Raw genomic sequence first — 27,034 nt, 5'->3', positions numbered from 1 at the left:
TTCTCAGATACACTTATCCAATTCAGTTCTGGTCTTCTGGAAGGCCCTGAAAACCATCCCAACAATGAATAATAACCAACCTTTTAATTACATTAATTCTATTTAGTTGTGTTTGTTTTAAATGAGGGTGTGAGAATGACGATTAATGCTGCGATTTATTGGTGGTGCATCGTACAACGTTCCATTCAGAATCTGTTGATCCAGGAAGTATGGAAAAATAAATAAATAAAGGCATTCTTATTTGTGTATGGGCATTCGTGCGTGTGCCTACCATAACATCGCGCAAACGCTGCAACGCTCCTGTCATCTTGAATTATTATCTCACGGCGCTCACGAACCCAAACTTCCGGGGAGGTGGCTGTTCTTCAGGAAAGGTGAAACACCGCCGCAACTAACTAAAGTTGCCCAAACTCTGGAAGAACAGGCTTTACCGAGAGGGAAAAAAGTGAAAGGGGCTTCCCGCCGCGCTCCTTTCTCCGTCTCTCCGCGCGCTTCCCCGCCGAAGTCGAGCGCACCAGCCCGAGCGGACCCGCACTTGCTCTGCTCGAAACCACGCTCCCCCTCCCTCCTGTCCGCGCCTGGAGTCCGGCCGCCAAGTGGAGCGAGTTAATCGCAGCTCCCGAAGACGGAGGCGACCCAAATCTCGTCATGTTCCGCCAAATGCTGTCGGGCCGGCTGCCGCCCCGAATGTTGCCCCTCGTGGCCGCAGCCCTCCTCGAAGGGAAGGAAAGGAAAGAAACTGGCTTCTATCACTGGCGGGTAATGTGGGCTGTGATGTGACGGGCAGCTTTTCCCAAGCAGAAGTCCGCACGGGCGTAAGAAGTTGGCGGCCCGTCAATCTTCTTCCTTGGTTCCCCCCCCCCTCACCGAAAGCCTTCATTTTTTTTTTTAATCGAAGGAAGCGCATAAAACTGAGGTAGACTGAGGGAAAGGCAATCAGCCTTTAGGTTTAGGTGCAAGCAAAGGTTTATGATGATGATGATGATGATGATGATGATGATGATGATGATGATGATGATGATGATGATGATGATCATTGCACAGTCAGCCAGATGTTCAGACTGGATTTGGCATTTTGTCTACCTATCGAGTCCTTACCCAGGACCTGGGATAGGCAGATGTGGATGTTTGATGGTATTACAGATATCGTCGCAGGATGGAAGCAGTTCCTAGTAAGGCCGCCTTTTGCAATTGACTAATAGCGAATTTGTCAATGCCAATGGTGTTCAAGTGGTGCTCCAGTTGTTTTGGGATTGCACCCAAGGAGCCTATGACTATTGGTACTACCCTTGCTTGCTTTTGCCACAGTCTTTCTATTTCTATTTGTAGGTCTTTGTATTTTGTTATCTTCTTTCTCTTCTATTCTGCTATCTCCAGGCACTGCCACGTCCACTATTCAGACTTTTTTGTCTTTCTTATCAACAATTGTTAAGTCTGGGGTGTTATGTTGCAGGTGCTTGTCTGTTTGAATTCTGAAGTCCCAGAGCAGTTTAATTTTATCATTTTCTATGACTTTCTCTATTTTATGATCCCACCAGTTTTTGCTTACAGGCAAATGATATTTTTTGCAGATCTTCCAATTTATTATTATTATTATTATTATTATTATTATTATTATTATTATTATTATTATCATTCATCGCACAGTCAGCCAGATGTTCAGCCTGGATTTGGCATTTTGTCTACCTATCGAGTCCTTACCCAGGACCTGGGATAGGCAGATGTGGATGTTTGATGGTATTACAGGTATCGTCGCAGGATGGAAGCAGTTCCTAATAAGGCCGCCTTTTGCAATTGACTAATAGCGAATTTGTCAATGCCAATGGTGTTCAAGTGGTGCTCCAGTTGTTTTGGGATTGCACCCAAGGAGCCTATGACTATTGGTACTACCCTTGCTTGCTTTTGCCACAGTCTTTCTATTTCTATTTGTAGGTCTTTGTATTTTGTTATCTTCTCCAGTTCTTTCTCTTCTATTCTGCTATCTCCAGGCACTGCCACGTCCACTATCCAGACTTTTTTGTCTTTCTTATCGACAATTGTTAAGTCTGGGGTGTTATGTTGCAGGTGCTTGTCTGTTTGAATTCTGAAGTCCCAGAGCAGTTTAATTTTATCATTTTCTATGACTTTCTCTATTTTATGATCCCACCAGTTTTTGCTTACAGGCAAATGATATTTTTTGCAGATCTTCCAATGCACCATTGTTGCTACTTTGTCATGCCGCTGCTTGTAATCAGTCTGTGCAATCTTCTTGCAACAGCTTACCAAGTGGTCCACTGTTTCTTCAGTACTATTATTATTATTATAAATAATAATATGGGAGAATGGATTATAATACAGTCGGCTTCAAACTCACCTTTATCTTAGCTGAGCTTTGAGCCTTGAAGAAATTGGGCTAATCCTACTCCCCATTTTAGGTGAGCGACTCTTCACCCCAAAGAGATTAGCTGCTTCTTTACTTGATCAGGTTTTGTTTGCTGTTAAAGATCACATCTTTAGAAGCAAACATTCTAAAGGTGTAACCTTTTACATCTAAAGATTGCATCTTTAGAATTTAGAAATACTTTGAAGAATTACATCTGATACATGTTGCATGATGACTGCTGTTGAAGTCAACGTGTCCAAACCTGGCTTGGTGTCTTCCTACAGCACCACTTGTTCATATTTATAACCGGTGTACTGTGAATACTTCATTATGTATCCAGCACAGGTTTTTTTTAGATAAATTGGGTAGCTTCATAATCCTTCATAATTCATAATGGTCAGTACAAATTTCTTTTTTTTATGCTGACTTCAATGAAAGCTACTACTAATCAATAGTTTTTAAGGCAGATTCCATCATAAATTGCTGCTGGCCTGCCAGTTTGGCCAGGGTCATCACTATTCTTCTCAGTGGATGGGCTGACACCAAAAGGGGGCCCTGGTGTATTTGGTATTCCCAGTAAAAGGAATGAAATTGAGACATCAAATTGGGGTAAGGAGGCTTACCTTTTTTCAGATCCTGCCCAGGATCATAAAAACTTTACAAAAACAATAGGAAGATTTCCATCTATCGTATCTGGTAAAATGGTTGACTAACCATAACTTTCATTATAAATGGCAAAGTGTTCCTTAGCTTGAGATTGACTTTCAACGAATGGAAGTATCCTTGAAGTTTTCTTAACAGCAATATAGGACTAGTTTGCCACTGACTTTTTCAATGTTCCTGTCTAGTTTCAAATTCTCCCATCCTGATATCAACGTGGTCCAACTATTCTTATCTTTATGGGGGTGGAGGGGAATTACTTAAATCTGGCAAGATATCGTTACCTGCTGCAGCAAATTCTTGAGAGAAGTAAAACAGTTGGGAAAATATAAATAGAATTAGCGACAGGAAAGTAAATGTTTGTGACTATTATATACCATATAGATTTCCTTGCCTGGGAATTTAAATAACTGGATTTTGGAAACCTTTGAAGGATATGTACACACTTGATCTATTTCTGCTCGGCATGAGTTTAAACTTCTGAGGGTATTAGGTAAAAATAGCAAGGGGTTGATATTGCCTGTACAGCCATGTGTGTTATTTTCTACGGAGAGGTCATTAAGATAATTAAGGTCACCAGATATAGCAGCCCTTGCATGTTAATATTTGGATGAATTATTTTTGCAGCGTGAAAAGCACCCTTATTACAATCTCACTGTAAAAGTCCTGAGAGCCAGGAACATTAAAGGAACAGATTTATGTAAGTATCTGGAGATGTTTGGTTTCTCATTTGGATGCACCTTTATAATACATGTAGTAGAAAACCAACTGATTGGTGATGAACAGTTCCTTAAACCAGTAGTCCTAGTCATAACTAATAGTAAAGGGTAAGTATTTTCCTTGGATTTCACAGCTGTTGTGTGACCTCAGGAAAAGGCAAAGCTTTTTTTAAGAAGGATTAAGAGATGTTCCATGTTTGCCCTGTGTGTGTGTGTGTGTGTGTGTGTGTGTGTGTGTGTGTGTGTTTGAATCAGTTTTTAAATTCCTGCTAATTGTCTGCAAAAGTGACTGGCCCAAATTCACCCAGCTGGCTTTGTGGCTAAGGCAGGATTAGAACTCACAGTCTCCCAGTTTCCTTAACCACTACAACCAAACTGGCTCTCTGCTTGTTTGTTTGATAGTCTATATTTGCTCTGGAAGCTTTCTTTTGGCATATGATCTGAAGTATAGTATAGGAATAGGAAAGCATTTGTAGTCTGAGAATTGGTTGAACATAAAGGACCTAGGATACCTTGTACTGGATTAAGCATGGTTATTCTCCCCTAAATTTAGTCTGGAACTTGAATATGGTGTAATCACCAAGAGTCAGCCTGGCTCAAAGCTATCTTTATCATTACCTTTCAGAAAGAAGTGGAAGTCCTGTCCCTTATACAGAGAATTCTTTTTCCTAATAACAATGAGGGGGCTGGCTATGGTGTTTCTCTTCTTTTAAGATGTTCACACATTGTATACTTTTTTTTAAAACATTTTTTTAAACTATGCCCTTTCCTGTAATAATCTGACATTTAAATATTCCAAACATGTATCTAATCAGAGGTAGGCAATCTTGGCTCTTTTATGGCTCGTGGACTTCAGCTCCCAGAATTCCTGAGCCACTATGCTGGCTTAGGAATTCTGGGAGTTGAAGTCCACGAGTCATAAAAGAGCCAAGGTTGCCTACCCCTGACCTAAATCTAGAATAAAGTGAATAGGTAAAAAAAACAGAAAAAAATGTAAATGTGCTTTATGTAAGTTTGATTACTTAAATATGCCTTTTTCTGATGCTCAGTATGTCATGGTGAATAAATGATAATTAGAAGTATTTTTTCTGTAACAGTAGAATCGCAGTATCAGAAGATATTTGTATTTGATTACTAACAATGAGAATTTCAAAGAATATATTTTAAATCTTTAAGAAAATACTTCATCTCACTGTGGCCTAGAATATACAGAAAGCATAAAAACAAGTTTAATACTAATGAAAAGCAGTAGCAAAAGCGGGGAACTAAAATTATGAGTGAGTAAAAAAAATTAATATAATTAATATAATCAATTTAAGGAGAATTATTTTCAAATGTCAGAATACAGCTGAAGAGGAAAATAAGATGCATTTAAAACTTTTGAAAGGTCCACTAGAAGCAGCAGATAAGTAGACTTCTCTCCTTTTCTAGCTCCAGAAAAACATAATCTTACTTGATTTGAAAACTAAACTTTCATCTAAATTGAACAAAATTCAGAAAGTGTGATATAGAAATTAATGAGAATTGAATCACCATCTACTTAAGCATCATTCACAAATAGAATGTGGCTGCAAGTTATTTAAAATGGGATTTGAAAAATTATCCATTTTCAACTATACTTTAGACTGTAGAAGTTAGGAAGGACCAAATGTAAAAGTGGATGACTTTCCTAATTTAACAATCCTGTCCATATCTGTTCTTTCCATTTAGTGTCCAAAGCTGATTGTTACGTGGAATTGCGTCTGCCAACTGCATCACCTGTTGTTTATCAAACTCGAGTTATTGACAACTCCAGCAATCCGGAATGGAATGAAACTTTTCAGTACAGGATACACGATGCAATCAAAGTAAAGGATTCCACTCTTGAAATGGAACAATAAGTAGAAGGAAAAAACTTATATTTTTGGAAACCCCAAAAGTCCTAATAGCAAATCATATGTCAGTAACCTCCAATACGCTCCTCTGATTATGGTCTCTTATGACTGTTTCTCACATTCATTTTCTTGCTACAAAGTTACTCTTGGTGCCTGTCATGAATTATTATAACTAAGTCAAACAGTCTTAACAGGTCAGAGCTGTTCTTAAAATCAGATGAAAGAGAATCAGAATCAGAATTTTGCCTGCTTATTCTGGCAAAATTAATCCTGTGTTATACACACTATTTTGCATTTTGCACTTCTCATCAGCCTCAATTCCCAAATTGGACTACGACTAAGCAAAACAAAGGGTAGAGGACATCAAGAGGCAAGCGGACTTAGGTATAGCTCCGCTACTTCTGGCTCCAGACTCTATTAGATATGTGGTTACACCTGCCAGATATCTTAGTCAGTTGGAGTCAGTAAACCACCGCAAAGCATTCTCGCTTGCGTTTCCATTGGCCGTCCTGTACGGCAAGTATAAAAAGACACCATTGGCTGAAAGAATCTGCTCCTGTGGCTCAGGTGGAGACCATTGGACACATACTCCTTCAATGTTCCTTCTATAGTGCTATTCAGAAAAAACATATCCTCCCCAAATTGATAGGTATCCTGGTCATTTGGAAAGTATTTATCTCCAGTGGCTGCTTAAGGATGAGCAGGCAGTGATCATGGCACAGGTGGCTAGATTCTGTGCAGCAGCATTGGGGATTCGCCAGAAACATAAATAAACATTTTAGATCTTTTTAATAATCTTTTATAATTAATTTTATTACATGTTTTTATCCGGCATTAGACTATACTCAATGTATTTTTATTGTTGGGTCAGTATGATTCAGTTTTTCTCAAGCTAGCTAGTTTTTATTATACTGTCTGTAAAACTAGGCAGACCTTGGTCACCCACTGATTAATCATTAATTGTAATATATTGCTGTGTCTTCTATTTGCCTAATGATTTCTTCTTTCATCTAAGTCCAAGTACAAAACCACCTTACATAAGTGCAAAGCCACTTTACATAAGTGCCAAACTACCTAGAATTAAACAAAGGAGAAGAATTGTGTGTCTTTTAGAAAAAAAAATTAACAGAAAAGTTATTTAACACACATTTAAGTTCACATTCTGATAGCATCATAGTCTATCATGATAAAATAAGCTAACAAAAACACTTCAATTTTTGCTACAAACAAGAAAAAACAAAAAGTTTTCCAAAGAATGACTTGCCTACTTCATCTCTTTAAACATATCTTACTGCAGATAATCAGCTTGCCATACAGTTAATATAGGAATGCTTGCCTACTTTTAGGTATGACCTGCAGTGCAGAAGTGCAACAATTATGATTTAATTATTTTCTTATTTTTATCCACTCCTACTTATCAAATTCTGTGTCTGAGGAGTGGAATGGCAGATTGAAATCTGTTCTATTAAAAAGCCCAAAGCTATAATGGAGTAAGTAAAACTGGCAGTTCGTATATTTTAAAAACAAAACATTTTACTTTTGTTTCCTGGAGCATCATACTATACTTAATTCTTTCTCTACTTGTTAGCTTTTGTCTTTTTCCTGTTTTTTTTTTTTAGAACACGCTTGAACTGACTCTGTTTGATGAAGATGTTCTTATAAGTGATGAGCTTACTTCTGTCGTGTTTGATGTTACAGGGATTCAGGCCGGCCATTCATTGAAAAACACTTTCAAGCTAAAAGAAGTTAGTTTTTTTCCTGTTGCTCCATGCATTAAGAAGTCAGGTTTAAACTTGATTTTGCTTCTGAATACTTACATTAGCCATAAATAAAGAATATTTTAACCATTACATTAACTGTCTTCCTCCTGCTGCAGGGAGCAATCTATAGCTGAATAATGTAATTTTTGATGAGTTTTGATGGTTGAAGAACCAAATGGGATCCCTCAATTTGGATGTTCATTTGCATTATTTGGAAATTATGCAGCCCTACAGATTTTTTTCTAATCTCTCTGTTGTTGGTAGCTCTTGGGTTGACTTAATTTTCAAGGAATATAAAACTGGAAACAACATCTTCTTTATTATGTCAAGTTTATTTGCACTTTTTTATTAACTTTGCAATTGATGATATGCAATATATTTGGCAGACAAATGAAACTTCTGCTGGAATGTTTTTTTACTGAAATCTTATTTTGTCAAATTTATTGTAATGTTTGGATCAGAGCAGCCTGTGAAAATTATACAAATGTGTTCTGAATTATGTCTAGTCTTTAATTTTAATGTAATAATAATAGTAATGCTCACAGATAATATATTAATTTAATACCTATTTATCTCCAGGATAAGGAAGAATTGGATGTAGAATTTTTTATTGAGAAAAGGTAAGGACTGTTGTATTTTCCAGTCACATAATCTAGAGTTCTAGATTGGGAAGTCCTCTAATAAATTCATTTAAGACTTGCATTTAAAAGATTAATAGGACTAATATATTTTGAGGTTTTTCAAGTCTCCCATGGTTTCCCTTCATCCCCAAAAGGTGTTTAAGCACACAACCTTTATAAAACAAAATTGTGAAGTGATGCCACACTTGTAAACAGAAAGACAGATGTGTTACTTTATTGGATAGGAATAATTTCTGTGCAGAAGAAGCTCCTGTTATCAAACTAAAGAGCCTTGTTGAAACAAATTGTGTTTGTTTTGATCTTTGCCAAAAAAAGATTGCTGAAGCAAATCCTGCCTGATCTATGCAGGCATAGTTAAAAATCAGTGTTTGCCAAAGTAAAATAATAGGACACAAATGCTTGTGAACAATACCTTGATGTTGCCTGTTCAGATAAAACTTTGTCTGTGGAAAGAATGGAAAAAAATAATATTACAGTTCCTTCCTCTTTGGAGGCAAAAATAAATATCTTAATTGCTTGCAAATGGCATATGATTGCTATTGAGACTTGTGGGTCTCCCCCCACCCCATGTTATTTTTTCTGGAGGAGAAGTAAATAGATGATTGGTCCATTCATTGAAAACAATCTTAAGGTTTCATTTGTGCTGGTCCTCAATATGCAGGATCTGTAATTTTTTTAAAAACTGTTAATGGCAAAACAACTGTAGGAAATGAATTTTGGACTACAATGTATCATGTATGCTGGCTGGGACTTAATGGAGTTATCATTCATGGGAAACAAGTATCGCAATCTTGAGATATAAATTAAAGAGCTCAAAAAGAAAGAGAATAATTAATGTAAAATATTTTGTTGCTGTTCATGGTAATACTTTTGTATTCATAGTTCTGATCCTCCCGGTGAAATTATCACAAATGGAATCCTGGTGGTGAGTATTTAATACATTGGAGTAATGCCTACTTTATAATTATCATTTATTGTGGCATTGTAAAGTTAGAGCTTGTAGTCTTGACAGTAGAATATTTCTCAAATTCAAAGCATTTTTCATCTGCTACTGCTATTAAAATCTGAAATGTATAAAATTCATAGTAAGAATATTTATTGTCATCAACAAAGCAAAACTTGTAATTTTAATAAAGCATCACAGAATATTAAATTGATCACAAAAATCTTCTCCAATTATTTTATATCTTCATATAACCTCTTCTAGATTGACTTGTCTGTTCTAGAAAACTTCTGTACTAATAAAAAACTCTGGGACACGATTTATTTGAATAGTCAGTTCACTTAGAATGGCAACCTGATTAAACTTCTCAACAAACTCAGTTGCCACAAGGTGAAAACTCTGTAAATGAGTTTTCCAGCAAATAGACTTATACTTCATACAGATACAGAGGTAAATATCCCTTTCTCTGAGGTGAATGTTATTTTAGTAGGCTTTTTCCAAATGCAAGGCATTGCATTGTGTTACCTATGCCTGATAGCTATATTTTTTTTTGGAGTGCAAAACACATGAGAACAGTATACACCATTTTAAATGATCTTTAAATATAATTAATTAGCTAGTCAGTGGAAAAACCACACATACCATACTTTACATTCCCAAGCATGACAATTCAAACAATTTTTTTTCTGCATTAACTATTCTAGAACTTAATCAAATGGAGATCCAATTTCCAAAACCAATATTTATTTCTGATTATTTCTCTCCATATAGGCTTATCCTTGCCTTTACTTGCAAGGGACAATTAACAATGATCAAAATACAAAGATGAGAGAACAAGGTAGGTCTATTTTGTTATGTTTTCTCTTTCCTTATCATTTTATGATGGATAATTCATTACTCCGCTTGTATCTAGGAACTCAGTGAATTAATAGAGATGCAGCACTTTAAATGGAGTGAAATTCAAGTGAGGTGATTCTAAAAAAGAACAGTGGAATCAGACCAAATGAAGGATAATTTTATTGGTTACATAGTTTTCGCAGACTAAAAGAAGGCAGGGGTGTGAATGAATGAAAATTAGAAGTATGTGTAAGAAAGAAAAAACAACTTGTGCTCAGTTAGTTTTGTGGACATGTGAAATTTTCTTTTGAATCAAAGTTATGTTTGTTTTGGTGGGCTTCTTCTCTTTATATGTATGATGTAACTGGGTGAGTCTGCATGAATTTTTTCTCTAAAATTTGCATCATGTCACTCTTTCTCCAATCTATAAGACAGAGATAATCTTATTTTGCTATTTTATTTTGCACGGGTGTGTGATCTTCTTCAGGAATTTTCTTCCCTTTCTGGTGATGTATTCCCCCTCCTCCACCATTTAGGAATTAATGAAATGCTATATAAACATGGAATAAAGATGATAATCTATTTATTTTAGAGAAAATCTCAAAATTTATGTGTGATGCTATTTTTTCTTGATTATAATACTCTTAGAAAGAAAAGTTAGTTAACAGAATTACCTTCCACATTTAATTAAATTTAAATGTTGTTTCTTTAATTCAAATACAATGAATATTTCAATTTAATAAATTGTCAGTTATATATTATATGAATTAATGTTCTGCATAATGTAACATGGTGCCTCAGGAAGCCTTTCTCAAACTTTTTACCCTGCAGGTACACTTGGAATAATATTCAGGTCACAGCAAAAATTACATAAAAATTGCCAAAAATATGAATACTTCGCAATACAATTCTTACCTACTGTAGAATGTAAAAAAAAAAAAAATTACAGTTACAAGAACTGCAAAGTGGCAGGCCAGCAGCTGAGTTGTGGCATGTAAAAATTCCCAGCATTTGAGTGCTAGCATTGTACATTGTGTGAAGTTCAAAATTTTTTCCCCCCAATTACAATCTCATAGATCTCCTAATCACCTCTTGTTGAATCCCAGTTGACAATGCTGCCTCAGGTGATCGCACTTTCAGTGGAAATGTTTAAACAGAGGCTGAATGATGTGTCAGGGATGTGTATTAATTAGTGTAGACATTGGACAGAATGTTAGACTAGGTGATCTCCAAGGTCTCTTTCCACTCATACATCTATGATTCTATGGTCAATTAAGCAGAGGTTAAAATCAGCTATACAATATACAGTAAAACTGTGCCATTTTTCTCTTCCTTCTTTGGATTCCCTCCTGTTTATAGTCTATCTTTGTGGTGGAATGTAGTCTGGATTCCCAGGAGAGAGGGACTGCATTCCAGAGGACCAATAGATGCAAAGTTGAGATAGTTTGGTTGATAGAAAGAAAGTCAAGATAGATCCTCCTTAGAAGTTCTTAGAATATATCTTTTAATAATGCAAGTAGTTGCCTTAGTTTGGCAAGATTTCTGTCTATAGGTGAGGGACAATAAAGAAAACTAATCAGAAGAAACTTTGCATGTCTTTCTTGGTTTTGGAGTCTGACAATCCTGTTTTTTCCCTCAATCATATATATATATATTCTAAATTCTTACTGTCCTTTTAGAAAGCAGTCAGTTCAGGCTTTCACTTCCTGGATCTTATGAGAAACAGTTAAGTGAGCCATGCAAGTCAAACCCCGATCAGGCCCGTGGGACCCCATTTGTCTTTCACATAGGCAAACAGATGTGCCCAGAAATGAGTGTGGAGCTGGAAAGAACTATTACAGTCTTTCAGGTGAGAAATGGATTGCACATTCAGCTTTTACAATGCTTACAAATATGCTGTCCATATGAAATATGCTGTGTCTGTTTTCAGGACGGAGTGAGTCCTGAATTGGAAGAACACAGTACTGTTCTTGGATCAGGGACTATTCCTTTGAATTTACTACCTCTGGGAAAGGAAGTTGATATAACTGTGCCACTTGGAAAGGTAACATTTTTTTTTCTACTATAATATATTTCATAGATTGCATCACCTAGTCAGCAATTCATTTATTTATTCATTTATCAAATTTATGTAACTTTCCCCCTTAACCAATGTATTCTGGATGGTGAACAGGAACAGGAAAAAAGATATAGTGAACAGTCAAAAATCAATAAAAAGGTTATTTTTTTTAAAAAAAATATCCAACAGCATAAAGCATACGCAAGCTGCGGTTTGTTGGCATTTTGGCCCAGCCTCTGGGGGAAAGCCAGGTCAACAAGATCTTTTGTAAAATTAATTACTGAATCAGTGGTTTTTTTTTTTTTTTCTTGTAACCTCTTTCAGAATATTTTGTTTTTCCTTTTAGGGACTAAGTGTGGATATAAAGGTGAAAGCTGAAGAAATGTGAGTGAATCCTTCTTTGCAGATGGGGACTGGCTTGAGCTTACAAACTTTCCTTGGACATTGCTCTGGGGCTTCATTTTCATTTTTTTCTATTTATAGCTGTAAATCAAAGAAAAGTCACTAGGAGTCAAGTGACATTCAAATACTACTACTACTACTACTACTACTACTACTACTACTACTACTTGCATTTGTGTTGAAACTGAACATTAAAGATTTTGCAACAAAATCTCCCAATGTCACTTCTTTGCTTGTCAGATAAATATATTTTCCTTAAGATCGATAAATAGTTCAATAGACAAATGGATATCCTTTCCCTCTTCCGTCTTTTTTCTCTCTCTCAGTCTAATGTCCTGTCTATGTGCTTTTCACTTTGTTCCCCCCCCCACTTTTTGAACATGGCCATGATTAATTTTAGGATTTTTAAACTAGGCCTTTGGGTTTTTGTCTTCTACTAATTAACAACAAAATTTATTTCCCTTTTATTACTTACACCTGCTGATTAAGAATCTTATCCAATATTGAGCAGTTGAAAGTTTTTATTGATTAAGGAAATTTATATTTAGATATATTAATGAATGAATTTATTTGAATTTAATTGATTATAATTTCTACATAGAGAGGGAAGTTTTAAGAAATATTGTGTGAATTGTATATATATAATGTTAAGCTTCTGTTGGTGTAAAATAGAAAAATAATCCAAAACTATCCAAAATTGAATCTTATTTCTTATAATTTTGTCCATGATTCAGTCTCAAATTTTTAAAGTTAGAATGATATATTGCAATATATTGGAAATATATTTGTGTTGCTGTTACTTGGAATATTTGTTACTGGTGTTCTTTTATTAGTAAACTAAAAATTTTCATATGACTTCATCTGATCTGGATTGGAGTGTATAAAAGCAGACTATTGCTTGATTCAGTTCACTATTGTATATCAGCTGGATTTAGGAACAGGAATCTTTATTTATAACTTTCCCATTTTCTGAATTGAGAAATAATTGACAGATTTTTCTCCAGTGGTACTGCATGGAATATGAAACTTTTCAAATATACATTCTCATTTCCTTGCCTCTTTTCAACACTATTCTCTAAACCAGCACACAAGATCTTGATGTACGTCTTGGTTTTGATCTCTGTAAAGAAGAGCGAGAATTTTTGGAAAAAAGAAAGAAAATTGTATCTAAGGCACTAAAGAGCATACTCAAATTGAGAGAGGACCTCAGTAATAATGAGGTATGTCACTTAATCAGAATTAGTGAAGTATGTATACTCATTTATAATTAGACATAGTTTAAGTGAGACATTGACTCTCAAAAATACTATGTTTTATAAAAGTTCTTCAAATATACTATCACATTATATTAATAAGGAGTGTCCTCATTGACTTTTTTTCATAACAATTTAAGCTTTCTCCCCTCTTGTTTTTATTTAAGGTGCCTGTTGTAGCAGTCCTAGGATCTGGGGGAGGGATAAGAGCACTGTCATCATTTTATGGAAGTTTGCTTGGTCTTCAGCAGCTAAATCTTCTGGATTCTATTACATATCTTTCTGGAATTTCTGGTTCTACATGGTATGTATCTATGGTAGGTATTTCTTATATTGAAACTATAGTAACAAGATATTGTTTTGATCTTTGGAGCATTTGCTAAAATCATGTTTCATTCTATTGCTTCAACAAGTACATAATTAGCCAAAAACATAGATTCTTACAATAATAATGTTCCTTTTCTTGTCTAACTATTGTTTGGATATGCTCTTTTGGATTGCACAGTTCTGGGCCTTTATATGCACTGTCTACCTCTCCTTGGGTCTAGAAAGGTTATTAATTTCTTTGTTTTTATGCCTTACCTATTTACAACTCTATGAGATCTTTTGAAAAAAACAGATTTTTCAAAATTTGGTTATTCTCCAATGATTCTGCTATTTTTATTTTCTCATTTTGGAGGCCAATGGTATGACAGATAATATGGTGCCCATACATATGCTGGATTGCATGACTGGAACAGCCCATAAATGGCCTCAATCAGGGATGGGCAATTAATTTTCCCAAAGGGCTACATGAGAATCTGTGGCTGATTTGGAGGGCTGCTACTGCTACTCTGCCCCCACTGTTGCCACTTCTGCCAAATCGCCCCCACCACCCCTATGCCCCACTGCCTCTGCTGACATATCCCGCCTCCTCTGCTGTCCTACCCCTGTCACTACTACCATTGCTCTCTCAGCGATCCATGGGCCAGACTGGGATTGCCTGCAAGCTGTAAAATGCCCAGGTCTGTCATTAATATATAATGCGGTCAACCTCATTTTAGCCTTTCCTAGCCTATTTTCTTCTTAATACAACTGTAGAATATGATTGTTTAGCATTTAATTAGAGGTTGATGAAAAGACCCATGAAATTGTTTAACTATCACCTTGCCTTGAAATGGTGCATTCCATGCACTGGTCTAAAACAAGGCTCATCTGTTGATCTTTGGTCTTGTAGCTCTATCAGTTTACCACTGAACAGGTAAACATGATTGTTGTCTATTATTCAGAAAACAGAAAACAAGAAAACTGCTTCTTGTATAAACAACTCAAATAAAACAAAAAATGTATAACCTTTGGATTAATACTCACCCCTCTAAAGAGTTTCATTGCTACAATAAGACATGGGGATTTTTCCCCTCTCTTATGAGAAGTTTTGGACTTGGGAAACAGGTTTTCAGCTATATTTAAATCATTTCCTGCAGTGTTTCAGAGTGTACCCATCTAATGCTAAAGATCTGAATCAAAATAAAAAAATCCCTTAACATCAAACGTACACAAGACCTGGCAAGGACATTGTTTTAAAGTATAGTAAAAAGTGAGGCTGAGATGTCACAGTTTTTCAGAAGCTCAATAGTAAACAAAGCAAGTATAGGTATACCAACAAAAAGTTAAAATAGTTGTCTGGGATTAATTTTATTTCCTCTTAAGAATCTTAGAGTAGTTTTTCAGCTTGGATGTTATTCTTCATGAGTTTTTTTTTTAAAGAAGACATTTGTATCTCTCCAGGATTTCTATTTTTATCTATTAAATAGTTAAGCTCAATGCTGTTGTATTGAATTAGTCATCAACATTTTTGTAGGTGTTTATCAGTATTGTATCAAGACCATGAATGGTCACAGAAGGACCTGAAGGATCCAATCAGCAATGCGCAGGATAAAATATCCAGCAGTAAAGTAGCAGCTTTCTCCTCAGAACATATGAAGTACTATTTCCAGGAACTGAATGCTATGGAAAATGCTGGGCGGAAAGTATCTTTCACCGATCTGTGGGGCCTTATTGTTGAGTACTTCCTGCAACAGAAGGTGAGATTTATAAATTTGGAATCTTTATTATTTACCTTCTTCGAGAACTTAGTGTTGTAAATTCCTTCATATTTGTTGCTGCTTGAACCATACTAATACTCTTTTCTGTTTGAAATTCTAAAACAAACAGAAATTCTAGTAACTGCTTATTTTAAAAGTACTAATCTCAAATATCAGTCCAATTCTGAATTGAATATTTAAATGATTGAAGGCAGGATATAGACCATGAATATGGGAAAAAAAAAAACAGCTTTTGCCTTGGAGAGTGTTTTTTCTTTTGAGGCAAGACATTGTCACTACATGCCCAAAGAGGATAAAACAAGACAGGTGGAACAAGCTTTCTTGTTGAGAACTGCCTGTTGAAAAAGTGCAGATTTTCATTAGACACATTTTGCTGCTTTACATATAAAAGCAGAAAATATTGCAAAGCCTAAATCTCCAGATATTTTTTTTCCATCTAAAGGAATATTCATAGAGAACTGTGGTTTTCTATCTAAATCCAAACAAGTGTTGATCATTAGTTGAAAAGAGTCCTGTTCATAGGCATGATTAGCAATAAATCACTTTAATTGGACCTTCATGTGTGGACCTGATCTTTTATGCTTGACATCTAATCAGGAGGAACATATTGGGTGTGTCTTGTTCTCTCACTGAGATTGTAGGTGTCTAATATATCCCAAAGGTGCTTTTTCAAGAGGCAACTGGACTTTCTTGTTTTTCTTTGAAGACATTTCACTTCTCATCCAAGGAACTTTTTCAGCTCTGATTGGGTGGTGGGGAATGGAAGGATTTATATTCCTTCCAGACGGCTGGTCATTTGCATTCTTTTAGAGAGTTATTGAGGCCACTTGGAGGTTTATCTGTGTCCTCAAGGTCACCAGTTGCCCGCTTGAAAATGCCTTTGGGATCATGACCTGGATGACTGAGAATCTCCATAGACATTTATCTATGCACTGAGCTGAAGAAGCTTCTTGGATAGGGAAGCCAAACATCTTCAAAGAAAAACAAGAAAGCCCAGTTGCCTCTTGAAAAACCACTTTGGGACAACCATGACCTGGATGACTGAGAATCTCCATAGACATGTGTCTAATATATATCCATAAGGTATGAGCTCTAACTTCACTGCAAAAATGATATATCCTGTGATTCATTTTTTTGTTTAGGAAGACCAGTCAAAATTGTCTGACCAACAGGAAGCTGTGAAATATGGACAGAATCCCTACCCAATCTACGCAGCTGTTAATGTGAGGCCCAATGTTCGTGGTGATGACTTTGCAGGTATAATAAGGCAGGTGTATTTCTTTCTTATAAAATTCAGGACAGATTTTATCTTCTAGGACAGTGGTTCTCAACCTGTGGGTCGGGACCCCATTTGGGGTCAAACGACCATTTCACGGGGGTCGCCAAACAAGGCTGTCCGCCATTTTTTCCCTTTTCCCTAGCTGTCCTACTCCCTCTTATTGGTGGCCACACCCACTTGGGGATCACCACAACATGGGGAACTGTATTATGGGGTCACGGCATTAGAAAGGTTGAGAACCACTGTTCTAGGATGTCTTTAGAATTAGCACTTTTGTAGCAGTTGCACAATATTGCAGAGTGACCTTGTTGTATAGTCTTTATTCTAATGATCATGTGAATGTAAAGACTGGACTTTTCACTTGAATTGGAACACAGTGATTTTGCTTAATGTTTTCACTATGCTGGGTGTTTTTCTTTTTAGAGTGGTGTGAGTTCACACCCTATGAAGTTGGATTCCGCAAATATGGTGCTTTTATTCGAACAGAAGATTTTGATAGTGAGTTTTTCATGGGACGATTGATTAAGAAGCATCCTGAGCCCAGGATCTGCTATTTGCAGGGTACGTATTTCAGAGCTTATTGTACTTAATCCAAAGGCAAATCCATAAATAAACCATGGGCTACTATAGTGTGTGGAAATAGCATGATATTAAAATCTGAAGGCTGAACTCATTCCATCTATAGCCTCTGAATACTTTTAGTACTTTAGCAGCTATTATAAATGAACCTTCCTCCACCCTGCTCAATTCAAACAAACCAGCGAGCATTTTTTACATTCCACATTGTTTTATAACAGCACAACAAAAGCCACATGTTTCTAATGGCCCGAATGGTAAATAGATGCTGTATTTGAGAATAAAAACAATTTATTTGAAGTAAAAGTTTCATCTCACGCACTAGTGAAACTTGCACAAAGTATTTCTTATTTGATTTTAAAGCTGTCCTTTATTAAACAAAACAAAATCCAATATGTGACGATGATGAGAGTTGTAATTCCAACATTTGGAGAATGAATTGAGGAAAGGTATTAAAATTATACAGCTGTCAGAGGTAAATCTCAGATTGAACCTAATTCTTTTTTTTATAATACAAGTTTTATTAGTTTTTCTTTTTACAACCAAATGCTTGAGAAACAACGTGGTGACAGGGTAATCAATTATGCCAAAACAAAATCATACATATGTAATTCAAATTAACTCATTAAAGACTCCCTCTCTGTTTCCTCAAATAATATATTGTATTCAAATTAATATGTTTTTCAATATAATTCAATCAATCCAAACAATCATCAATAGCATTTCATTTATATAAATCAAAATCCTGTATTGAGCTTTACTGTTTACAGTTACCATATTCCCATTTGGCTTAGATAACCATATTATTAACACTTCAGGCATCTTTCCTTTCCCTTTTCCTTAACATAATCAGTAACTCATTTATTAATATCATTTTTTCTTTTATCAAAAATCCCTCTTATTCCCCTTGCTTTACAAAATAGCTTTCCTTCCTAGAAAACAAAAATATTGCTCCAAACAATATATTTCTAATCTATTTTAAATCTATAATCTATCAATCAATCAAAATCTATATAATACTTTTAACCCATTCAATAACATTTAAATCCAATCCAAATTACTGTTATATCCTCCATGCACATATTAGTACAAAAAGCAAACATCTTTTCACTAACTTCATATTTAATTAGTCTTTCTGCAATCATAATCTCTGGTATCTTATTTGCCAAACTTAAACTTTAAGTCAATCCATGTCTAAAAAACTTTTAACCCATTATATACCATTTTAGATCACACTCTTAAATCTTATTCTAGCTTTCTTTTTTGCCAAGCCAGTTTCCATAACAAAGCTTCTATGTCAACGAATAAGTTTCTTTTTATTCCTTGTGGTAGCATTTGAATCAGGGAAGAGCATCCCCTCTTCTGTTTTAGAGGCCTGCGTCCTTTGTAGGTAGCCCCTTGTTGTTTTAAAGATTCAAGTCTCGACATTTGACTCTGCTGAATAGGAGACTCACTCCTGACCAATTTTGTAGTTAATAGTTGGTTAACAACATTGTCATAGTTCTTAATCAATTGTAATTGCAAGTCCATTTCTGTTAATTTTGAAGGTATAGATGGTTTAATTACAATCATTTTTTGATCATCAAAAATCTCAAAAGGTTGTATATAAGATGAAATAGAATCCTCTTTAATGATGAATGGTTCCTCTTCTATTGTTTTTCGTCTGTAGAATATTCAGATAAGATCTGAAAATCGGTTTGTAAGTTCAAGATAGAATTTCTGTTTATTATTTCTGTAGTACTCTCTCTTATTTGGCAACATATTTGCTCAGTAGCTTCATAGATTTTCTCCAGTATAAGTTTACAGTTGAAATGTAAATAAGATTTCTCCATTTTAATGGTAACTAGGACCAGACCTGTTATCTTTTAGTGGAGGCTATATTCAAAAACATTTAGCCAGTGTCCACCCCCATAAAACAGCTGTTGTTTCTTTGTCTTTTCCTTTATGATAACCTGAAAGTCAAAGCCAACTCATCACTAGACAGAAAACAAAGACAGTTATAGTTTTAAATTTCTCCACAAAGTGTCCTCAGTAGACTATAAAATACTCTTTCCAGACACCAAAGATAAGGTTGTCAAAGTCAGAAAAAGAAAGAAAAACAAAAATAAAGTAATATTTTTAGCATATATGCTGAATCCAGCAATAAAGTTCAATAGTAAGAATCTTTTCAAGACCCCAAAGTAGATGAAAGTCAAAAAATAGTCAATTAGATTCAATTTTCATTCCATTTCACAGCTTTCCTTCCCTCACTAGCACACGCCGCTCTCTTAAAACAGGGAAATAGTTCCCCCAAAAATGCTTTTTGCAGTAAACCAAAAGGAAAAAAAGGACTAAGAGAGGAAAGGAAAAATCTCACCTGGATCAACCACGGTGGTTCTTTGCGCTTAGATGTTCTTCTGACTTCTGGTTACAGCAGCATTTTACTGGCCGATCTTTCCTCCATCGGTCCTAAGGAGCAATCTCGGACCGTGGAAGAAGCTGCCGCTCTCCCACGGTTGACAAGGACCTCCTCAATGGTAGCTGCCCTTCCAGGGTGGCTTTTCGACCCGATTAAGGGTCTACCGGCAGAGGGAAATCAGCCGGCGAAGAGAGCAATCTCTTTGCACGGCTGCAAACGCCATGATCCGGAACCGGAAGTCCTGATTGAACCTAATTCTTTATATCACTTTTTTAAAAGCTTGAATGTTTCACTTTTAATAATAATAGCTACTGGCAGACTTTGCTATCTCTTAACTGATAAACAATACAGCATATTTCAGACAGAAAGTGTAATCTTCAATTTTTTGAAGTGTAAATATGGTACACTAGGATACACAATCTTTTAAATTAACCAAACAACTAGTTACATCCAGTGTCAGGCATTAACAGTATCTTTAAATGTGTTCTAATCTTTCTGTTAGTTTATCTCTGAAATAACCTTGCCTGTTAACTCTTAAGGCTACAGAAGGGCATGCATAAATTAAATTAAAGTCTAGTTCACAGTACCGCTTATAATATGCCTAGGTTCAAACCCTGTTTTGTGTACTCTATAGGGATGTGGGGAAGTGCCTTTGCTGCTAGTCTGGACGATGTCTGTCTGAAGGTAGTTGGCTCAGGATTCAGCTTTCTGGAATCATTGGGAGATGTAATCAAAGTAATTGGTAAGCAAGGCCAATTTGCATACTAATTAACACTGTAATGCTAGATTTTATTTTTAGGTATGTGAACTTTTTCATAACTATGACTTTGCCATGGACGTGGGCTGATGTGAATGATCCAAGCAGAGTGGAGGCATATATGCCTATGAAATATCTAACCCTTCCTTTCTAACAAGTCCAAAGGGAGCTTGTTCCTACCTAAGCAGTTCTGGGCTTATGATTTTGAAAGCAGAAATACTGGTCTAAATAATTACTCCCATGTTTGTTTTCTAACAGCTATTTGTTTTTTATCCTACCTTTATTATTTTTATAAATAATTCAACACAATAATATCTCAAGACCATACCTAATACTCCTTCCTTCCTCCTCCTATTTTCCTCACAACAACATCCCTGTGAGGTGAGATGGGCTGAGAAAGAGTGACTGGCCTAAAGGTACCCAGCTGGCTTTCATACCCAAGGCAGGACTCCCAGAGGACTCCTGGTTTCTAGCCTGCTGCCTTAACTGCTGGATGAAACCGTTAATTTTGTTTCTCCTTATTTAATATCATTCTTGAAAAACTGCTCCCTCTTCTACCCTTTTGCTTCTAAATCCCTCACCACCCCCATGCTCCCAAATACATAATTGAAACATGACATTTTCATTGTGTATTCTTCACTATTTTTGAGGAGAACTTTTTTTTTAATCTTGGTGTTATAATTTTGGGTCATGTTTTTACTCCTATTTTAACTGCCAGAGGACTTTTACTCCTGTTTTTTTTTTTTACAACTGGCCAAAGTGTGTGTGTGTGTGTGTGTGTGTGTGTGTGTGTGTGTATGTATGTATGTGTGTGTTTGGGGTGAAAGGTTGAAAATTTGATTCCAACTCTTAAGCTGGTTGGGGAAAGATGTTGCCTTCATAAACCCAGAAATTGCCGATCCCTGCTTATGTGGATGATGCAGCTGAAATCCAGTTGTTGCAGTCCCTCATAAAAATCTTCATATTAGCTCAGCGTAAATGTTTGTAAGATATCCAGGAATATGGATTTTATATCCCAGAGTAGCCTTTAGTCTTGCTTCTGTCTTGGAATCAGATCCAAGCTTAGTGGGTCTGCTAAGCTTCCATGTCCAGATGAGATCAGAAAATGATTTGCTCACCAAAATCATTATAAAGGACGAGAAAATGTAAATAGTGTTCATAATAGTTGAAATACCTGATTACTCCAAAGCTGTTAATATCTCACAGGGTAGATTCAATAAGTAGATTTGAACTGTTTAACCATATTTAGTATTGTCTGTGATTGCAGATGACAGTCGACGATTCCATTTCCGGGATCCTATGAGGTTGAAGACACGTCTGGTTATACCAGGTGGACCCTTACTACAGATTTTCCAGGACTTCTTCAAGTCTCGTGTAACTGCTGGTGAAACATTTAATTTCATGCAAGGCTTATATCTCCACAGAGATTATATCAGTTTCAAAAAGTTTGTCATCTCAAAAGGTAATTTTGGATTAGTGAGCCTCCGTCAGTTTGTGGATATGTGTGTATAAATGGGAGGAAGAGAGTAATCTGAATAACACAAGGTTTTCAAATTAAATATGAAATACATGCACATTAAGCAAATTAACCTATTAATGAGATAGTTAGATCTAAAATTTAGCCAGTTACCCCACCCCAATAACTTTCTTTCAGTTCTAAAATATTTTTGATTACATAGAGGGTTGTAGTTTTTGTGCCATTTCATTGGTAAGAATGAAGTATATTGCTTTTTTTCAGAAACACACTTAGATGCTTTTCCTAACATGTTGACTCCGATGGAAGAGAATCTTTACTTAGTAGATGGTGGCTTTTCTATAAATTCTCCCTTTCCATTGCTAATTCAGCCAGAAAGAGATGTTGATGTGATTTTATCATTTAATTATTCTTGGGAAGCACCATTTGAGGTAAGACTCATAAGTACAAAATGAATTGTTCTTTGCTTTAGTCTTTGTGTTTCCAATGTACATCCATCCCAAGGTACTTCATCTCAAAGACCATCTTCCTTCAAGATGTTAATTTTATTTTATGCATATATTAAGTTGGCTTAAAGTTAGTAAGTATATATATATTAAACATTTTGAATTGCACTTATTTGGGGGGAATAGGATGAGCATTTTTATTGTTTTAAAAACCTGAAAATCACTATTAAATTGTAATCATAATACAAGAATCAGGAACAACAGATAATAAATTATGCCTATACTACTAATTTTAATCTTTTTTATAATACATACTATTTATAATATACTTTTAGTTTAATTTTCTAATTTAAGGGGAAAACTCAACAGTGGCCACAGGATTGGAAAAGGTCAGTTTACATACCAATTCCAAAGAAAGGTAACGCCAAAGAATGTTCAAACTATCGCACCATTGCACTCATTTCACATGCAAGTAAAGTTATGCTTAAAATCCTACAAGCTAGACTCCAGCAGTATGTGGATCGAGAACTACCAGAAGTATAGGGAGGATTTCGAAGAGGCAGAGGAACTAGAGATCAAATTGCCAACATACGCTGGATCATGGAGAAAGCTAGGGAGTTCCAGAAAAACATCTACTTCTGCTTCATTGACTATGCCAAAGCCTTTGATTGTGTGGATCACAACAAATTGTGGCAAGTTCTTAAAGAGATGGGACCATCTTATTTGTCTCTTGAGAAACCTATATGCGGGTCAAGAAGCAACAGTGAGAACTGGACACGGAACCACTGATTGGTTCAAAATTGGGAAAGGAGTCCAGCAAGGCTGTATTCTGTCACCCTGCCTATTTAACTTATATGCAGAGCACATCATGAGAAAGGTAAGGCTAGATGAATCAAAAATTGGAATTAAGATTGCTGGGAGAAATATCAACAACCTAAGATATGCAGATGATACAACTCTAATGGCAGAAAGTGAAGAGGAACTAAAGAGCCTCTTGATGCGGGTGAAGAAGGAGAAGAGCCTAATGCTGGGAAAAATTGAGGGCAATAGAAGAAGGGGACGACAGAGAATGAGATGGCTGGATGGAGTCACTGAAGCAGTAGGAGTGAGCTTAAATGGACTCAAAAGATGGTAGAGGGTAGGAAGACCTGGAGGAACATTATCCATGGGGTCGCGATGGGTCGGACACAACTTCGCAACTAACAACAAGAATAAAACCAAAATATTAAGACTTTTCTGGAGATGAACTCAAATTTTGAATGTGGTACAAATTCATATATTAAATGGTAGTCTAAAAATGACTTCCAACTTAAATTAAATTCAGTGTTAGATTTCTTTTATGATATAGAGGTATTCTAGACATTGAAGTCTAATTCCACAATTTAGCCATTCTTTCTGCCCAGTCAGATGCATAAAATATCTTTGTAACACTACAAATGTATATAGCCAGTTCAGTATACTTTATAGGAATATATGGTTTAATGAAACTTATTAAGAATATTGAAGATTTGAAAAGTATGTTCAGTTTTTATGATTACTTTTATTCTAGTATAAATTATTCTTCAGAACTGTTAAGTTTTGTGTACCACTGTTTTGTGCTTCTTTCTAGCTTAGATTTATAGGAGCTATTCAGAAAATAATTTATATTCTAGTTATATTGTAGTTTAGGAGAATAATATTGGTTGAGTCCTCTTTATAGACAGTCATTACTGTTGAAATCATCACTTTGGAAGCTAGGTGATTGTGAAAAAGACACATAGTTATCAGTAGGTGAATTGAAGTCCTTTTTAAAAATTCTGTCCGATTATTTCTTTGGTGGATATTAGCTTGGTATTGTGGTCAGATATGGGAAAAAACTCTAATGATTGCTTAAAAATTCTGTGACTATAGATCTTGGAGTTAACTGAAAAATACTGTAGAGAACGAGACATTCCTTTCCCACAAATAATTTTTAATAAAGAAGATGAAGAAAGTCCTAAGGAATGTTATATGTTTATGGATGCTGAGAACCCAAAGGCTCCCATAGTCCTTCATTTCCCTCTGGTTAATGATACATTCCGTAAATATAAAATGCCAGGTATGAATTCTTTAAATTTTTAATGTATCTTGCTATCAATTACAGCAAAATGTTGGATTGGTTGAATATTTTGAACTCAGACCTTGATTTTGTAATAAATTGGTTGTACAAAACATCAAAAGCTGTCTATTTGGATGAGGAAATAAACTGGAATAGAAGATGATCATGGAAGCTTCTTTGGACAATGCTGTCTCCCTCAGTTAAGAAATGGAGATGAACACCACCCCCTAGAGTCGGACATGACATAATTTACCTTTTTAAATTAATTAATGAGATGTTCCAAAGTAACATTTTCCAAATTTTAGCGTTCAGTTGATATTGGACTATAGCCCCCCATGATCCCATCTTCCCTATGCTTGGAAATAAAACTCTAGTTCAGTATTTGGGGAACTGAGGTGATGAAAGGCTGTTCTAAAAGCAGCAGTATTTGCACATTATACAGAATCTATCCCATATGCCTTTTAACATTGTGAACAAATTTGTTTTATAAAGCAGAAACACGTATGGGACACAGGAAAATTGCTTCCTTACAAAGAATGATGTTAAGAGATATTTCACAGGGGTGTTTTATAAATGAAGTGTACTTGTAATTGTGGTTTTATCAGGCACATCATTTTCTTGTTCCACTTGGAGTAAACATGGTTGTACATTGAGCGATAGATCTAAGCACTGATAATAGCCACCTCTCAGAGAAAAGCTAATATTTAATGCTCACAGAATATATGTTCTTCCGTCCTCTATTTATAGGAATAGAACGTGAATCAGAAGAGGATAAGACTTTTGCTGATTTTCAAATTGAAGGAAAAGATTCACCATACAGGACATTTAACTTTACCTACACAGCTGATGAATTTGACAGACTAGTACAATTGAATTGCTATAATGTCCTTAATAACATGGATGCTATTTTGAAAGCATTACGACTGGGTTTAAGCAAACGAAAGGAAAAAGCAGGACCCAAGTGCTTCCTTGAAAACTTATTATGAAGGAATTTCAGTTTTTTATGGAAGATTTCAGAAGGCCTAACAAACTTATAAAATATCCTTTTAAGGAAATTACAGATTTATTTATTCCTTTGGAGTAAGAGGTCCTTTTATATATTTAAGAAAATCCAGAGACATATTATGTCAGTTGCAGCTAATTATTGGGTAGATGCACCCAATTATTCAGCCATAGTTTATTTTAAAGTCTCCTAGAATTAAGTTATTTCTTTACTGGTGTGATCTATAGAGTTTTATTTTCTAATGAATTGGTAGTTAAACACTAATGAAAAAGTTTCTAGTTTCCTGAACTTCCCATGATCAAAATGTGAAGAAAACTAGGTGCTGAATTAAATTTATTTTTGATTTTATAAATGAAACGGGTTCTTCCAAAAGATATCCTTCCCCTCCTCGCAAGATGGCAAAGACAGTCTCCTAGCTGAACTTTGCAACTTACATTTTTTAATTAAGAAAAGAGTAGAATTTTATTTTGATTTATTTATCTCAGAAATTATTACTTTCAAGGAATTATTTCGGTATTAAGCTTTATTTACAAAAAATTAGCTCTCAGTGCCCACTCTTACACAGGCAGACATCTCCTGAGACAATAATATGACATGGGGCACGGAGAGAAGAAAGGTTTGCAGTCTAATTCTCAACAAAGCAACCTAAGGAAAGCTTTGAAAAAGTCATAAATTGATTTGGTTCCAGAACAGGACTGGGTGCCAGTAAAGACAAAGAGAAAATGGATTGGCAAGACCCAATTTGGAAAACATAAAGGCTGTGCTGAAGATTGCATGCATTTCTGTTATTTTTCCTGTGGGGGGGAAAAGTAATTCTTTAGTAGGAAGAATTTGAATTATATGCTTTACTCTTTATTATATATTTTGTTTAAGGCAATTTTAATGGTTAGCAAATCCTGTGTAACCACGAACAATCAAATTATGGTTGTGATTTGTGGTGATGTTATTTATGTCAGATTAAGGAGTACAATTAGTACTTTTTGAAGATTGAAATCATTAAAGAAGCATTCATCCTATCAAGTGTAACTTTACAGATGGTTATTTTAAGCAATTCATTGATTCTTAAGCCATTGGGAGAGAAATCTTAACACTTTTCTTGAAATTACAGGAATTGACAATTTTGCTTTTCATAAGAAGCCTTATTTCATGTTTTCCACAAAGATTTACTCATTTTGTTACAAAAACAGTACTTTTTCTACATAATAAAATTATTTTTTTAATGTGCCAATTGTAATTGTGAACATTTGGTGAACTTGAATTTTCATTCAGTGGATTTATGTCAGAGTTGTACAGTTCTGAAGCCTTAATCCTGCAAGTGGTTTGAGGGCAATGTGTTAAATACTTCTGGAGTGTGATTATGTGAATTATATTTGATTTTAATTAAATGTAAATCAGATTTTGTTTTTGTTTGGATTCCACCCAACACATTT

At 35.4% G+C, this 27,034-nt stretch overlaps 1 protein-coding gene across 1 annotated transcript; it reads left to right on the top strand.

Moving 5' to 3' along the window:
- The first annotated feature begins 337 nt into the window (after positions 1 to 337).
- LOC120300108 (cytosolic phospholipase A2 zeta-like) lies at positions 338 to 26,832 on the top strand. The gene is made up of 19 exons (XM_039325726.1): positions 338 to 759; positions 3,650 to 3,722; positions 5,452 to 5,588; positions 7,235 to 7,360; positions 7,955 to 7,995; positions 8,899 to 8,941; positions 9,731 to 9,797; positions 11,476 to 11,840; positions 12,202 to 12,239; positions 13,342 to 13,477; positions 13,678 to 13,814; positions 15,351 to 15,573; positions 16,737 to 16,851; positions 17,297 to 17,434; positions 20,482 to 20,589; positions 21,872 to 22,066; positions 22,343 to 22,509; positions 24,415 to 24,601; positions 25,349 to 26,832. The coding sequence occupies exons 1-19, from the start codon at positions 649 to 651 to the stop codon at positions 25,585 to 25,587; spliced, it is 2,646 nt and encodes an 881-aa protein (XP_039181660.1). The 5' UTR covers positions 338 to 648; the 3' UTR covers positions 25,588 to 26,832.
- The last annotated feature ends 202 nt before the right edge of the window (positions 26,833 to 27,034 follow it).

The sequence above is a fragment of the Crotalus tigris genome, unplaced genomic scaffold (assembly GCF_016545835.1).
Source record: "Crotalus tigris isolate CLP2741 ecotype Arizona unplaced genomic scaffold, ASM1654583v1 scf7180000017545.3456711, whole genome shotgun sequence".
Classification (NCBI taxonomy): Eukaryota; Metazoa; Chordata; class Lepidosauria; order Squamata; family Viperidae; genus Crotalus; species Crotalus tigris.
Note: the sequence above shows the minus strand (reverse complement) of the source record. Positions and strands in the feature narration are given on the sequence as shown.

Coding starts and splice junctions, on each gene's coding strand:
- LOC120300108 (XM_039325726.1), top strand. CDS start 649: ATGTTCCGCCAAATGCTGTCGGGCCGGCTGCCGCCCCGAATGTTGCCC. Junction 3,723..5,451: donor CATTAAAGGAACAGATTTAT/GTAAGTATCTGG, acceptor CTTTCCATTTAG/TGTCCAAAGCTGATTGTTAC. Junction 11,841..12,201: donor TAACTGTGCCACTTGGAAAG/GTAACATTTTTT, acceptor TTTTCCTTTTAG/GGACTAAGTGTGGATATAAA.